Here is a 17,000-nt window from a genome sequence, read left to right as displayed (position 1 = left end):
TCACATTTGTTGAATGTGAAATGTTCCCTTGACCATGAAAAAGCTATGTTACTATTATTTATGAAATTCCCACGGATGGGTAGCAGACTCACAAGTGTTCATGATAGAACAGAATTCTCCTATATCTTTGCTATGATACTGACATGGAAAATGAATGAACATTTATGGAAACTAAACCTTTTCTCCAAATTCTTTATCTGTAGTTTTTCCTGCTTTTATTCTGTCAGTTCTTATTTTCATAACTTTGACAAAAACATTTTCTGGGTGAGAACATTGATGCTTGTGTTTTGATTTTACAATGAGCTAAACTGTTTAAAGTTGCCTGTTAAAAAAGAGGCCAATTGTTTTTGGAGAAGACAGTGTCTGATTATTTAGATCTGCAGGCTTCCAGGTACAGCTCAAGTCAATCTACTATTCAATATTAGGTAATTTAATGTAATGAAGATTTATAGCTCTGGTATGTTTTATATGGAGCTCCAGTCTAGCCCTCAGAAAATAACTGCTTAATATAAGGAGAATAATTCAAATAGCAATGTTTCTAAATTGATGAGTAAACAATGGTAGTAACTTAGATTTTGATTTCTGTTCCTGGCAACCCCTTGGGTCACTCAAATTAATTTTACAGCTATTTCACTCAAAATATTGTTTTCTTTTTCCTATTTATCACTTCTTATTTAAGAGGAGAACAATATTGAAATTTCTTTCGCCAATTTTTACTTGAGAGGAGAACAATATCGTAGTTGTTTTTTTTCATCACGTTAGTAGGTGGATTGATGCAAAATTATTCCATTGTACATATGCAGTTAGAAATCTCTTCCATGCAGCTGAAAGATCTCATTTTAATTCGACTGTTTTCATAGAAGGGCACAAAATGGTGAGATCCCCATGGAGTATGCATGATATCCTGGACTTGGTTTTGTAATATGTTCATAAAAACAATTTCTATCCATCATGTTTCATGGCAATACAAGAATTCTTTAAAATTCAGTGCGAGAGAATAAATTTGTGAGGGTTCTATCCTCGAGTCTCATGATACACCAGTAGTGGTACCACTGGATTAAAATGAGACACCTGGAAGTAGAAATTTGTGTACAGCCAAAGTTGATGGAAACCTAGCAACAACAATAACTTTTGTGCTACTGCAGATGGAGAAGATCCTGGTGAGTCTGGGAGGGGACTGGCAGCAGCCCATATATTCAATATGATCCATTTCTGATTCTGCTGCCTCCACATTCAGCTAAATGAGAACCAAAGAATGAAACTGAAAATAGGAGACTATTACGCTCTTTGTTCTAATGCCAGCTCTTTATTGTAGATATCAGTGGTATTGTACCTAGCGGTACTGTCGCTGGACTGTTAATCCAAAATAATGTTCTGGGGACCTGGGTTCAAATCCTGCCACAGCAGATGGTGGAATTTGAATTCTAATGATGACCATGAATCCATTGTTGATTGTCTGATTCACTAATGTCCATCAGGGAAAGAAACTGCTAATCTAACCTCATCTGGCTTACATGTGTCTCTAGACCCACAGCAATGTGGTTGACTCTTAGCTGCCCTCTGAGCAACCAGGAATGGGCAGTTAATGCTGGCCTAGCCAGCGATAGCTTCATCCCATGAATTAATTTTTAAAAAGCTGTTCCACTAGTTATTTCTCTTAACCCTGATTTGTTTTCCTCTTCAAACATTTATTCGATGTTACTATTCAGTCAGCTTCCATATGTCCTGCAGGCATTGTTTTTCAGATCACAAAGTTCACTGTGTAAAATGTCTTTGCCTGTGTTCCCTCTAGTTTGTTTGTCAATCGCATTAAATCTAGGCCCTATTTTCTGTTTTCCTTTCTACCATTGAAATCATTTTTTCTTACCTACTTTATCACAGCCATTCATGATTTTGAACATCTCTATCAAATCACCTTCCCTGTCATACTTCTCAGCTTAGAGTCATAGAGATGTACAGCACAGAAACGGACACTTTGGTCCAATTCATCATGCCGATCAGATACAGTCCACCTTTTCCACTCAGCCCTTTTTCCTCCAAAAGCTTCCTTTTCATATATCCATCCAGATGCCTTTTAAATTGTACCAGCCTCCACCACTTCCTCTGGCAGCTCATTCCATTCACATACCACCCTTTGTGTGCAAAAGTTACCCCTTAGGTCTCTTTTATATCTTTCCCCTCTCATCCTAAACCTGTGCCCTCTAGTTCTGGACTCCCCCACCCCAGGGAAGAGACTTTGTCTATCTATCCCATCCATGCCCCTCATAATTTTATAAACCTCTATAAGGTCACCCCTCAACCTCTGACGCTCAAGGGAAAACAGTCCCTGCCTATCCAACCTCTCCCTATAGCTCAAATCGTCCAATCCTGGCGACATCGTTGTTAAATCTTTTCTGAACCCTTTCAAGTTTCACAAAATCCTTCCGATAGGAAGGTGACCAGAATTGCATGCAATATTCCAAAAGTGGCCTAACCAATGTCCTATACAGCCACAATTCTTGTACTCAATACCCAGTAAAGGAAAGCATACCAAATGCCGCCTTCACTATGCTATCTACCTGTGACTCCACTTTCAAGGAGCTATGAGTTTGCACTTCAAGGTCTCTTTGTTCAGCAACGCTCCCCAGGAACTTGCCCTTAAGTGTATAAGTCCTGCTAAGATTTGCTTTCCCAAAATGTAGTACCTCGCATTTATCTAAATTAAAATCCATCTGCCACTTCTCAGCCCATTGACCCATGTAATCAAGATCCCATTGCAAGCTGAAGTAACCTTCTTCACTGTCCTCTACACCTCCAATTTTGTTGTCATCTGCAAACCTACTAACTATACCTCTTAAACTCACATCCAAATCCTTGTAGCACTCCACTGGTCACAGGCCTCCAGTCTGAAAAAAGATCGTCCACCACCCTCTGTCTTCTACCTTTGAGCCAGTTCTGTATACAGATGGCTAGTTCTCCCTGTATTCCATGAGATCTAACCTTGCTAACCAGTCTCCCATGGGGAACCTTGTCAAATGCCGCACTGAAGTCCATATAGATCACGCCTACTGCTCTGCCCCTCATCAATACTCTTTGTTACTTCTTCAAAAAACTCAATCAAGTTTGTGAGACATGATTTCCCATGCACAAGGCCATGTTGACTATCCCTAATCTGTCCTAGCCTTTCCAAATACATGTACATCCTGTCCTTCAGGACTACCTCCACAACTTGCCACCACCAACATCAGACTCACAGGACGATAGTTCCCTGGCTTGTCCTTGCCACCCTTTTTAAACAGTGGCACCACGTTTGCCAACCTCCAGTCTTCTGGCACCTCACCTGTGACTATCGATGATACAAATACCTCAGCAAGGAGCCCAACAATCACTTTTCTAGCTTCCCACAGAGTTCTAGGGTACACCTGATCAGGTCCTGGGGATTTATCTACTTTTATGTGTTTCAAGGCATCCAGCACTTCCTCCTCTGTAATCTGGACATTTTTCAAGATGTCACCATTTATTTCCCTCCATTCTATATCTTCCATGTCTTTTTCCACAGTAAACTCTGATGCAGAATACTCATTTAGTATCTCCCCCACCTCCTGCAGCTCATCACAAAGGCCACCTTGCGGATCTTTGAGGGACCCTATTCACTCCGTAGTTACCTTTTTGACCTTAACGTATTTGTAAAAACCTTTTGGATTCTCCTTAACTCTATGTGGCAAAGCTATTTCAAGTCCCTTTTTTGCCCTCCTGATTTCCCTCTTCAATATACTCCTACTGCCTTTCTCCTATTCTAAGGGTTCTTCAATCTTTCTGCATACTTGACCATGCAAGTGGACAGGGTGCTTGCCTGTATTAGTCAAGGAATTGAGTACAAGAGTCAGGATGTCATGTTGTAGTTTCATAAGACTTTGGTTAGACCACACTTGGAGTATTGCATTCAATTCTGGCTGCCATCTTACTAGAAGGATGTGGAGGCTTTAGAGAAGGTGCAGAAGAGGTTTACGAGGATGCTTCCTGGATTAGAGGGAATGAACTATAAGGAGATACTGGAAAAACGTGGGTTGTTTTCTCTGGAGTGATGGAGGCTGAAAGGAGATGTGATAGAAGTCTATAAAATTGAGACGTATAGATAAGGTTGATGGTCAGAATATTTTTCCCCAGAGTTGAAATGTCTAATACCGGGGGCATGTGTTTAAAGTGAGAGGGGGAAAGTTCAAAGGAGATGTGGGGGACAAGTCTTTTTTACAGAGTGGTAGGAGTGTGGAACGTGCTGCCAGCAGGGGTGGTGGTGGAGGCAGATATGTTGGGGGCATTTAAGAGACTTTTAAATAAACACACAAATATGCATAGACCAACGGCAGGTAGAAGGGATTAGCATCATGTTTGGCACAACATTGTGGGCTAATGCATCCATTCCTGCACTGTATAGTTCTGTGTTCTATAACTGAAATCCCTCATCCCTAATTCCATTCCAAATGAATTTTAAAACAGATAAATGTGAGGAACTAAATTTTGAGAAGACAAATACGCAAATCACATGTTCCTTCGAAATTCCTCCCACAGTCCAAAAATGTGTGGATTAGGTGAATTGGCCGTGCTAAATTGCCTGTAGTGTTAGGTGGAGGGGTAAATATAAGGGAATGGGTCTGGGTGGTTTGCGCTTCGGCAAGTCGGTGTGGACTTGTTGGGCCGAGGGGCCTGTTTCCACACTGTAAGTAATCTAATCTAATCTAATCTAAAATGGATACAGGAGCTAATGAATTTTAGTGGGGATACAGACATACAGGTTAGTAAAAATAGCAATGCAGCTTAGTATGGCTATTTAGAAAAGGTGAGACATGCACTAGGGTTTACTTCTAGAATCTTATGCAAAACTGATTATGCCTTGATTATTTTGAACAATTCTCTTTGCTGTAGTACAGAAAGAATATACAGGGATTAGAGAGGATGCAAGTATGATTCACAAGGATGGCCTCAGAAGTGTGAGGCATACTTAGCAGGAATGGTATACTCTGTTCAATAGAGAAGAATGAAGAAAACCTTCAATGTCTGTCAGGTTTTAGTAGAGTGTGTTTCCCCTCGTGAGGAAGAGCAAAATATGAATATTAAATGCTTACCAGGAAATCAAATAGGAAATTCAAAGCAAATTTCTTTATCCAAAGTATGAGATGAAATGAGATGCATACTATAGATACATCTAATTGGAGGTTAGATTTGTATAAAAGGGAAAAGGAGGTTTATACCAAGAGTTAAGCGATGAAGAATTGGAAAAGACCAATGTGGAGTATAAGTCCAGCATGGCCTGATTGGCTGAAGGCCTGCTCTTCGCTTTGTGTTCTAAATAATTTTATTGATTTAATTTGAGTAAATCTTCTCTGCATTGCCTACATGATGTTGAAATCTTTCCTAAATTCTGAGGCCACAGGTAAAATGACACTCACGCTGAGGCCTAAACATATTTGATGAATCTTTAGCCTAATTCCCCAGCTTCACTATCCAAAATGCAACTTGTCTTGCCAGCTTTCAAGCCTATGTGCATTCTTTCACTATCTTCTCCATTCATCAAAGTCTTTTCAAACTATTATTTTTTTTCTGTTGCCTCTCGTCATTCTTCCAGAATAAAATGGTTCCCTTCATATTTGTGTTACAAATTTAATTTAGCTTTTTATTCATTCATTCATTCACGGGATTGGGCATTGCTTTCTAAGCAATCCCTAATTGCCCACAGGACAGTTACGAGTACACACATTGCTGCAGGTCTGAAGATTTGTAAAAGCTGGATCTATATTGATGGCAGCTTCCTTCCCAAAAGACACTGGTCAACCAGATGGATTTTCACAATGATCAGGAGTAAATACATGGTTGCATTAAGCAGTGTCTGTTCATTTTACAGTCTAGGTCCCTTTTAAGTTCTATACCACCTCCTTATTGTGTATAAAACTTCCAACTTTAATATCTGCACAATTTAAAAATAAATCCTGCATATGCAAGTTCAGATAAGTCATTTATTACAAAGGGACACAGTGGGTTGCTTGAAAAAAATGACATTAGTGGGAGAGGTAATATGAAGATTAGCTGTTCACCACTACTCTGCTTCCTTAACTCAATTTTTTTACCTCATGACCACTGTCTCTTTCATCCCTTAAGCTTTCATTTTGCAAGCATATCTTTTATGTGGAACTTGTTGAAACATCTTTCTATAGCCCATGTAAAACCACACCCACTGCATAATCCTCATCAACCCTTTTCTGTTACTTCATTACCAGTGTCTTTCCTTTTAATTTCAGCAGCCTTCAATCCTCTCTTTAAAGCTATTTTCAGGGCAAGGAAATAAACTGCAGCCTGTCTGACCAGTGTCAGTATGCATCAGGGTCCAGTGTTTGTCTTGAAACTGAGGTCCAGCTCTGCATGATTCTGGAGTGCACTGGCAGTTTGGCCTCTAATGTTCTCTTGGCATGTGCTGCATTTAGATGTGTCCTTTCCCATCTCTTTTTTTTCTCTCTGTCTTCACAGTTAGGGGAGGATTATGATGCCATTCAACCACTTTCCTGTTAGTAACACACCAGTAATCAGTTTCCTCTCCTTTCTTCTCAAGATGTGTATTTAAAGATTCTTCCTGTTATCAATGAATGAGCCTGAGCAATGAGCCTGGGATCAGATGCAGGCCTTTTTTAAAAATTAATTGATGAAAAATACTATCTAACTACCTAGAAGGGCATTTATTGCCCATTCTTACCAGCCTTGATGGTAGTGGAGGTGAGGTATCTAATGGAACCATTGCAATGGACAGTGCTAAAAGAAAGCGAGTTCCAGGGCTTTGATCTAATGATGATGATGGAATGTGAATATGTTTCCAAGACAGGATGGTATGTGGCTGAGAGGGGAACTTGCATGTGAAGGAGTCCCCATGAATCTGCTGCTCTTTCCTTATAAATGAAAGATGGCTCAGGTTTGGAAAGTACTGTCTCAGAAACTTTGGTGAGTTGTTGAAGTGCATCTTGTGGATTGTACGTACTGCTGCTACTGTGTGTCAGTGGTGACATTAGTGAATGGTCAGAGGCTAGGAATCCTGTGGTGTGTAACCAGCCTCCTGTCTCCCCAAAGTCCATCAAAAAGCACCATTCAGGAGTGTGATGGAATACTCCCCACTTGCCTGGATAGGTGCAGCTCCAACAACACCCAATAAGCTTGACACCATCCACGACAAAGCAGGCTGCTTGATTGGCATCTTATCCACATTCAACATTCACTTCCTTCACCTTTGCCAAAGGGCAGCAACGTGTACTATTTAGATTAGATTACCTACAGTGTGGAAACAGGTCCTTCAGCCCAACAAGTCCATGCCGAACTTCCGAAGAGTACCCACACTGACCCATTTCCCTCTAGCTAATGCTATGGGCAATTTAGAATGGCCAGTTCATCAGACCTCCACATCTTTGGACTGTGGGAGGAAACTGGACCACCCAGAGAAAACCCACACAGACACTGGGAGAATGTGCAAACTCCACACAGACAGTTGCCCAAGGCTGGAATTGAACCTGGGTCCCTGGCACTGTGAGGTAGCAGTGCCCATATGCCACAATAAATTGCCATATTTCCTTCAACAGCATCTTTGAAACCCAAGATTTCTACCACATAGAATGACAAGGACAGCAGATGCATGGGAACACCATGACCTCCAAATTCCATTTCAGATAGTATGCAAACTTGACTTGTAAATATATCGCTGTTGCTGGGACGAAATGTTTGAACTCCCTTCCTCACAGCACTAAATGTGTTCTTGCATACCAAGGACTGCAACTGTTCAAGAAGGCAGTTCACCACTTTTCCAGAGCAATTAAGGAGGGGCAATAATTGCTGCTTTTGCCAGTGATGCACACATCCCTTGAACAATTTGAGAAAACAAAGGAATGAGGGTCACCTAGCTTGGTTGGCCCACTCAGAACCAACACCATTCTTTTTTACTGGTTCTCGAAACATTGGGCTGAATCCATCCCCATTGCATTAATTCTGCCCAATGTCCTTGTTCCTTCCGTCAGTAGTTCCAAACAGTAATACAGATTAACTGGTTGGGGATCAGTTTCATCTTAATCATGCCTGTGATGAAAGCTAGATGAAAAATTTGTTTGATTCCATTATGGGATGTGAGCATTGCTGGCTAGGCCAGCATTTAGTGGAAGAATCCCATTAACTGGTACAAGAGCTTTTGCAGTGATAAGCCACATATGCTTAAAACCTCAAATGTTAAATTGTCTCCTAATCTGAGTCTAGTTTGTTTCAAAAGGATCACTTAAGGCAGTATCTAGAAATTCAACGAGCCCAACATGCAACAGCTTATGGCCTGAGCAATAAAACATAGATAAATACTGCACCATTCCAAGCAAAAAGTTATGTTTAAATTCTGCTTTTATGTTCCTTGTCTTCTATTTTGAAAGCAGCTCATGATGCAGTGGGCCTTTGCAGTAATATAGGAAATGGTTTATTTTAAGTTTGACCAAAGGATCTGAATATGTATTCTCTTTGGAGATTGTTGCCTAAATTGCAATTATATGTACTGCAAGCGAATATTGTCAGTATGTGTCACGTTCACACACATACAAGTGCAATTAACTTTGTGTGCAAGAATGCTGCTTCATCAGAATTGTACAGTATGCAAAATGATTTAGCCAAATAAGCCACTCAAGTTATTTCTGTGAATAGTTATTTTTATTAGAGAAACATACGCAAGAAACAAAGCATGCCTTTGATATTAAAACTATTTGTCAATGTAACGTAAGGCATACATAAAAAGTTATCCAGGAAATAAACTGTACTTTATAGATAGTTTCACAAGGATTACTTGAAAATACTTCATGGCTTTTAATAATCACTATCAGTGATGAAATACAGTTACTTCATATTCTCGAAGTATTAGCACAATTTGTGGTCCCAGCTGATTTGGGATCCTTGATCACAGCAAAACTGTCAGTACAAAGTTTCAACAGACAAGCGAAAGCTGGCTTTATGGTTAGGACGAGGACAGAAGAGGGAGGGAGTCTGCTTTGTGGAGAATTATGGTTTTACGTTAATTATGCAAATCTGGGGGTATGCTAATTTGTAAGAGCAACACCTGACCTTCTTACCATTTTACATCCTCCCCTGAACTGTCTACCACTTTACAGTGGTCAGCAAAATCTGCCAGGCAGCCTGCCTCCACTTCGGATTATTCAGGCCTGGAAGTGGCCAACTAATGATGAAGGGTTATTGGACTTGACATCTTAACTATGTTATTCAGTTCACAGATGCTGCCACACCTGCTGAGTTTGTCCAGCATTTTGTTTTTGTTTGATCCAGTTAAGTACCTCATTCTCTTTCTGCGCAATTTTAGCCTTGGCACAGGGAGGCCCATATCAGATGGATAGCACAGCAACTTTACATCTCTGGGACATATGCACCAAACAACCCCACTGCCCAGTGGCTGAACACTTCAACTCCCCCTCCCACTCCACCAAAGGCACGTAAATACTGGGCCACCTCCACCACCAAGTTCTAGCCACCTGACACCTGAAGGAAGAACACCTCATCTTCTGCCTTGGGCCCCTACAACCACACGGGATAAATGTCAATTTCACCAGTTTCCTGATCTCCCCTCCCCCCAACTTATCTGAACTCCACCTGTCCAACTCGGCACTGTCCTACCTGTCCATTTTCCTTCCCATCTATCCACTCCACCCTCCTCTCTGACCTATCACCATCACCCCCACCTTCATCTACCTATCGCCTTCCCAACTACCTTCCCCCCCCAGCCCCACATCCCTCCCATTTATCTATCTGCTCCTTTGGGTCCCCCCAACATTCCTGGTGAAGAGCTTATGCTTGAAACATCAACTCTCCTCCATGGATGCTGCCTGACCAGCTGTGCTTTTGCAGCACTGTACTTATTGTTTCTGATCTCCAGCATCTGCAGTACTCATGTTCTCCTGCTTTTACTGCATGGCTGATTAAGTGTGGCAGTGTGGGGAGGAGATTCCTTATTGGGAGCCCACATGTCTCTGCTTCCTCTCTATTCGAGGAACATCCTCAAAATGAAATAAAGTCTTTTAACTATCCCATCCCAGCCTCTCAAACACTCCCTTCTCCCTGCCTCACTCACATCACTGTGATCTGCCAACTAAGCCCTGCTAATTAGCCAGACTTACCAGCCTTCCCCACCACCTTTTATTCAGGGTCCACCTGTAGTCCCAGGAGTGGCTGGAATTACAATTTAGTTGGAAGCTCTGTAAGGTAGGACATTTTGATGGGGACAGAAACCTTAATCATAGTAATTTACACTGTTTTCTGTGTAAAATGGCTGCAGGCATCCGATTGGTGCTTTAGTCAGGGAATGGGAGCTTCATGCAGGGGATACAGGACGCTTTAAAATTCAGCCTGACAGGGTAAGATGTGTAAGGATGGGAGATATTAACTGATCAATTAAAATAACTTGCAAATCCAATGACGCTATTGATTTTATTGGTTTTATTTAATTTGTAACATTTGAGTCAAAAGTAAATAGCCTTGCTTTGAATAAAATACATGCTAATTGTAACAGAGCAAATGACAATTAGTAAATATTTATGTTTAAACAATGTTATGTTTTATTATAAGCATAGATAGTACTTTGCTGAATAATTTTTGTTCTTTGTCCTCCCAGATATAAATGAATGTGAGTTTGAGCCCTGTAGAAATGGTGGTATTTGTACTGACCTCATTGCAAACTATTCCTGCGAGTGTCCAGGAGAATTCATGGGCAGAAACTGCCAATACAGTAAGTAATGTGCTTTCTGAATGATTAATATTACCGACAACATCTAGAAATATTCCAAAAATAATAAGACTTTAATACAGTAATAGTTGCTCTCCTGTGAAAACCAAGGCCAAGTTTAGAATTCTGACTAAGTAGGTTTAAGAATATGGGGATAATTTGATTGAACCAAGAAGTTGGATCTGGAAATGAATTACGAGGCCAATGAAGAAAGGGGAGAGACGTGGGGAGACAAAGAGTGTTGACAGAACTTCAAAGTTAAGACATTGCTTGACTGACAGTTTATGTCGATCAACAAAAAAATATTGGACACCCATCATAGGCCACCATAAGGTGTGAGAGAAATAGATTGTAGATAATTGAGAGATTTTCACAAGCAAACTATAATAACAAAAAACTTTAATCAGAAAAAAGACTGCATGTAAAAGAAATCTAGAGATGATCAGAATTGGAAGAAAAAGTTCTTATTTGAGTGATTTAAAGAAAAAATCTGACCCTGAATTGGAAAAATCATTATCCAATGATAATGTTTGCAATCAAATGTTTTGCAGTTAGAATGTGCAAAAGGAAACCTAATGAATTGTTTGAAGATGAAACAGCAGATTAGTGGAAAGATAATTATGCATGAGATGGATATGCTACTAATTAAAAACAAGAATAAAGGGACTGTTTTTAAACCCACAGTTCTGTAGAAAATTTAAGAGATTTGAACAAACAAGTCTGCTAATAGAGATCTATGATAATGTTCAGTACAGAAGAAAAACAAGTTATGGCAATGCAACAAAGTAAAAATGAATATTAAAAGAGGCCAGAAATTGTGAAAAAAGGTGGTCAACAGATAAGGATGTAAAAACTTCTAAAATGTTATTACGAAGAAAAACATAGTCAAAACAATTGTCAAATCACTTCGAGATGAAGTTGACAGCTGATGGATTTCACAAATAGCAAAGGTTTTACTCTGTTCTCACAACAGAAAATGAAGGCAGGGCGGAGGAAGATGTAGAAGACAATCTAACTGATGTAGATAATGACACACTTACGAGGAGTTAAAGTTGATAATTCATTAAGCTCAGGTCAGCACACACCCCAGAATACTGAGAAGTCTGTGAGATAATAGCATCTGCCAACCATAATTTTTCAAAATCATTTTGAGAAGCATATCAAATGAAAGGGATAGAAAGTGGCTAATTCTACACTGCAGTTCAAAAAAGGCAAAATAATTATTTGTATAATTATAGACCAGTTAGCCTCACTTGAACAATTTGAAAACTGCTAGAGACTATAATGAATGGTTATTTAAGCAGCATGAGCCAATCAGAGTCTGGTGACATGGATACGGAAAGCTCGTCTGATAAGCTGACACAAATTTTAGATCTCTGTCACATTTTCTATTGTTTTTCATCGACATAAATAGTGGGATGTTGAAAATTTGAGGACAATATCTGAGAGAACATGGCTATCTGAGGTAAAATCCAAGAGGTATAAACAAGCCAGAGGAGATGGACGATATGTGGTAATTTAAATAAATCTGAAATTATACATTGTGTGATAAAGATTAGCCAATAGAAATATTTCCTAACTGGTAAATTTTCAGTGGAGAGGAAGGACAGAGAAAAGTTTGAAGAAACCTAAAAGAGGTAAAAGAAATTCTAGATTACATATTATGAGATTGAGATGTACATTTTCCTTTTGACCAATATAAAGCATCTGTAATATTCAGCAAATCACACATCATTTGAGAAAAAAAAATAATCACCAGACGTTTTTCTTGCTTTTGTCTCTTGGCCAATCCTTTGATATGTTTGTGGTATATACCATGTTTCACAAACATTTAAGCATGTTACAAACAGTGACAAGCAATCATTTGCTACTGACTTGTATGATCTTGGGAATATGGCCTTTCCCATCGTCTCGGGACCAGACATTGAAAGAGAATACAATAACCCTCTTATTAATCCCAGGAACTAACACGCATAAACAATAATATGAATGAGACTATTGAAACTATTATCTTACAGACACAGAACAGGTTAGCCAGAGATTTAGTTATATCTTATCAAAAAGGTCACGAGTTGCATCAGTTTTGTTTTGCTATTGTTTTCTTCCATTGTTTTTTCATTAATATAATGATGCAGAAAACAGCTTAAATTGTGCCAGTTCAAACACTCTTTAAAAGGACCTCATATCCAAGAATCCACTGTAACAATCAACCCTGCTATTTGCACAAATCTATCCTTTTGGCTGGTATAATGTTGGACTTGATATAACATTGAAAAGGAGGTAATTACCCAGTCATATTATTGCTGGACTGTTAATCTAGAGGTGAAAAGTGTGGTGTTGGAAAAGCACAGCCAGTCAGGCAGCATCCGAGGAGCAGGAGAGTCAACGTTTCAAGCATAAGCTCTTCATCAGGAATGAGGGGGTGGCCGAAGGGGGCTGAGAGATTAATGGGTGGGGGTGGGGCTGTGGGGGAAGTGAGCTGGGAATGCTTAAGGTAGATGAAGATAAGGGTGAAGATGATAGAGTCATAGATATCTACAGCATGGAATCAGACCCTTCGGTCCAACCCGTCCATGCCAACCAGATATACCAACCCAATCTAGACTCACCTGCTAGCACCTGGCCTATATCTCTCCAAACCCTTCCTACTCATATACCCATCCAAATGCCTCTTGAATGTTGCAATTGTACCAGTCTCCACCATTTCCTCTGGCAGCTCATTCCATACACGTACCACCCTCTGCATGAAAAGGTTGCCCCGTAGGTCACTTTTATATCTTTCCCCTCTCACCCTAAACCTATGCCCTCTAGTTCTGGATTTCCTGACCCCAGGGAAAAGACTTTGCCTATTTACCCTAGTCATACCCCTCATAATTTTGTAAACCTCTATAAGATCACCCCTCAGCCTCCGACGCTCCAGGGAAAAGAGCCCCAGCCTTTCAGCCTCTCCCTGTAGCTCAAATCCTCCAACCCTGGCAACATCCTTGTAAATCTTTTCTGAACCCTTTCCAGTTTCATAACATCTTTCCCATAGGAAGGAGACCAGAATTGCACGCAATATTCCAACAGTGGCCTAACCAATGTCCTGTACAGCCACAACATGACTTCCCAACTCCTGTACTCAATACTCTGACCAATAAAGGAAAGCATACCAAACACCTTTTTAACTATCCTCTCTACATGCAACTCCACTTTCAAGGAGCTATGAACCTGCACTCCAAGGTCTCTTTGTTCAGCAACACTCCCTAGGACCTTACCATGAAGTGCTGAAAAATGTGTTGCTGGAAAAGTGCAGCAGGTCAGGCAGCATCCAAGGAGCAGGAGAATCTACGTTTTGGGCATAAGCCCTTCTTCAGGAAACCTTACCATGAAGTGTAAAAGTCCTGCTAAGATTTGCTTTCCAAAAATGCAACACCTCGCATTTATCTGAATTAAACTCCATCTGCCACTTCTCAGCCCATTGGCCCATCTGATCAAGATCCTGTTGTAATCTGAGGTAACCCTCTTTGCTGTCCACTGCACCTCCAATTTTGATGTCATCTGCAAACTTACTAACTGTACCTCTTATGCTTGCATCCAAATAATTTATGTAAATGACAAAAAGTAGAGGACCCAGCACCGATCCTTGTGGCACTCCACTGATCACAGGCCTTCAGTCTGAAAAACAGTCCTCCACCACCACCCTCTGTCTTCTACCTTTGAGCCAGTTCTCTATCCAAATGGCTAGTTCTCCCCGTATTCCATGAGATCTAACCTTGCTAATCAGTCTCCAAAGGGGAACCTTGTCGAAAGTCTTACTGAAGTCCATATCGATCACTTCTACCACTCTGCCCTCATCAATTCTCTGTTACTTCTTCAAAAAACTCAATCAAGTTTGTGAGACGTGATTTCTCATGCACAAAGCCATGTTGACTATCCCTAATCAGTCCTTGCCTTTCCAAATACATGTACATCCTGTCCCTCAAGATTCCCTCCAAATACTTGCTCACCATCCATGTCAGGCTCACTGGTCTATAGTTCCCTGGCTTGTCCTTGCCACCTTTCTTAAACAGTGGCACCACGTTAGCCAACCTCCAGTATTCCGGCACCTCACCTGTGACTATCGATGATACAAATATCCCAGCAAGAGGCCCAGCAATCACTTCTCTAGCTTCCCACAGAGTTCTTGGGCACACCTGATCAGGTCCCGGGGATTTATCCACCTTTAACCATTTCAAGACATCTAGTACTTCCTCCTCTGTAATCTGGACATTTTGCAAGATGTCACCATCTATTTCCCAACAGTCTATATCTTCCATATCCTTTTCCACAGTAAATACTGATGCAAAATACTCATTTAATATCTCCCCCATTTTCTGCGGCTCCACACAAAGGCTGCCTTGCTGATCTTTGAGGGGCCATATTCTCTCCCTAGTTACCCTTTTGTCCTTAATGTATTTGTAAAAACCCTTTGCATGCTCCTTAATTATATTTTCCAAAGCTATCTCATGTCCCCTTTTTGCCCTCCTGATTTCCCTCTTAAGCATACTCCTACTTCTTTTATACTGTTCTAAGGATTCACTCGATCTATCCTGTCTATACCTTACATATGCTTCCTTCTTTTTCTTAACCAAACCCTCAATTTCTTTAGTCATCCAGCATTCCCTATACTTACCAGCCTTTCCTTTCACCCTGACAGGAATATACTTTCTCTGGATTCTTATTATCTTATTTATGAAGACTTCCCATTTTCCAGCCATCCCTTTACCTACGAACATCCGCCCCTCACATTCATTTACAACAATTCACTGTTAAAATGGCAATGAATTCATCCGTTTGGTCATATACTTTGGCTAGAAAAACAAAGAACATTAGCTATGGTGGAAACACTAATGTTACAAATCCTTGCAAATGCTGCACAAACACAATAAACTGGTCCTTACTAAAAATTCAACTCTTTTTATATATGCACAACCTTTTCTTTAAAATGGTCGATTTATCTTTACATTGTATCTTCATTTTTGCTTAGAAACAAATTCTCACTTGTCCCTGTTGCTAACAAGTGTTTAAACTATTCTCTGCCCACAGAGTGTTCAGGCCCTCTCGGGATGGAGGGGGGTATTGTATCGAATCAACAGATTTCTGCATCATCCACACACCGAGCTCTGTTTGGCCTGCAGAAGTGGTACCCATATTATGCCAGACTGAATAGAAAAGGCCTTGTAAATGCCTGGACAGCTGCAGAGAATGACAGATGGCCATGGATTCAGGTAACAGTTGGTGTACAAAGAGGGACAGACTAAAACATAATTTGCAACTTTCTCTTCCTGTTGCTGGCTATGTAAAATGTGAAGTAGTAAGCCCTAAAACAGTCATTTTTTTTCATGCAGAAATGGCATATTTTAAACAACCATGAAACTAAAATGCCAATCATTTGCACCTAAAAATTAATGTTATTGTCTGTCTTTTTGTAATGTCATTCAGCCTAACGTGTGGCTGAATGACATTAATCACTGTCATGATTTGATCACTAAAATAGCTGCTAGGGAACAAAAGCAGAATTACAAAGAATTAGAGATAGGATTATTTTGGTTTGTGAGTTTACTAAACTGGCTTTACTTTGTTTCCTTCAAATGGTAATTATTACATTTGGAAAGAAAACAACTATCCAGCAGAGTAAAACTGTCTGATTCTTCGGTTTGTCTAACCAGTTCTCTTATAGAAGCTGTCAGAATGAAACACAATGGTTTAATCAAAACAAGAGCAAGAACATATCTTTCTTTGTATTTCCAGCTCAGTCTTGTGGACAGAACTATCTTAACAAGCCTTAATTGTCAGAACGTATTTTAACAGTTGGATTCTAATCAAGAGACTGATAAGTTATGAAGGTTGTTGGATTGGTGTTGTTCCACAAGATGTTAACTTCGGGGGTAAAATTTGGTGTGCGGTACTGTGCATGACATTCTATTAAACATGGTATTATGATGCATCATGGGTGAAATAGAATGAGTCTAAGACCATACATGTCGTCATACACAGCATACAGATTGAAATTATTCTGGGGACTCTGACGTGATTGTGGAAAGGGGAGGTTGTGAAAAGACCAGCTGAAGAAGGGATGTAGCCAAGTCAGGGTGAAAATTGCTTGCATGCTCCCCTGAGATTAGGGCTCACAATTACAGAATTAAGTCCAGTTGTTTACCACTGTGGGATCGTATTCAAATAATGACTGGAATCAGTGCTTGGCGAAAAT

The 17,000-nt window shown here is 40.2% G+C and overlaps 1 protein-coding gene across 4 annotated transcripts in view; it reads left to right on the top strand.

The window, feature by feature from the left end:
* The window catches only part of edil3b (EGF-like repeats and discoidin I-like domains 3b), a 206,760-nt gene that overhangs the window by 105,301 nt on the left and 84,459 nt on the right, over positions 1-17,000 (top strand). For all 4 annotated transcript variants that reach the window (XM_072582789.1, XM_072582776.1, XM_072582780.1 and 1 more), the window contains 2 exons: positions 10,658-10,771; positions 15,836-16,017. In XM_072582789.1, the coding sequence (XP_072438890.1) occupies positions 10,658-10,771; positions 15,836-16,017 (296 nt within the window). The remainder of the gene's footprint in view (positions 1-10,657; positions 10,772-15,835; positions 16,018-17,000) is intronic.

Source organism: Chiloscyllium punctatum, chromosome 2, assembly GCF_047496795.1.
Source record: "Chiloscyllium punctatum isolate Juve2018m chromosome 2, sChiPun1.3, whole genome shotgun sequence".
Lineage (NCBI taxonomy): Eukaryota > Metazoa > Chordata > Chondrichthyes > Orectolobiformes > Hemiscylliidae > Chiloscyllium > Chiloscyllium punctatum.
The sequence above is the reverse complement of the archived record's forward strand: the minus strand, read 5'-3'. Positions and strand labels throughout refer to the sequence as shown.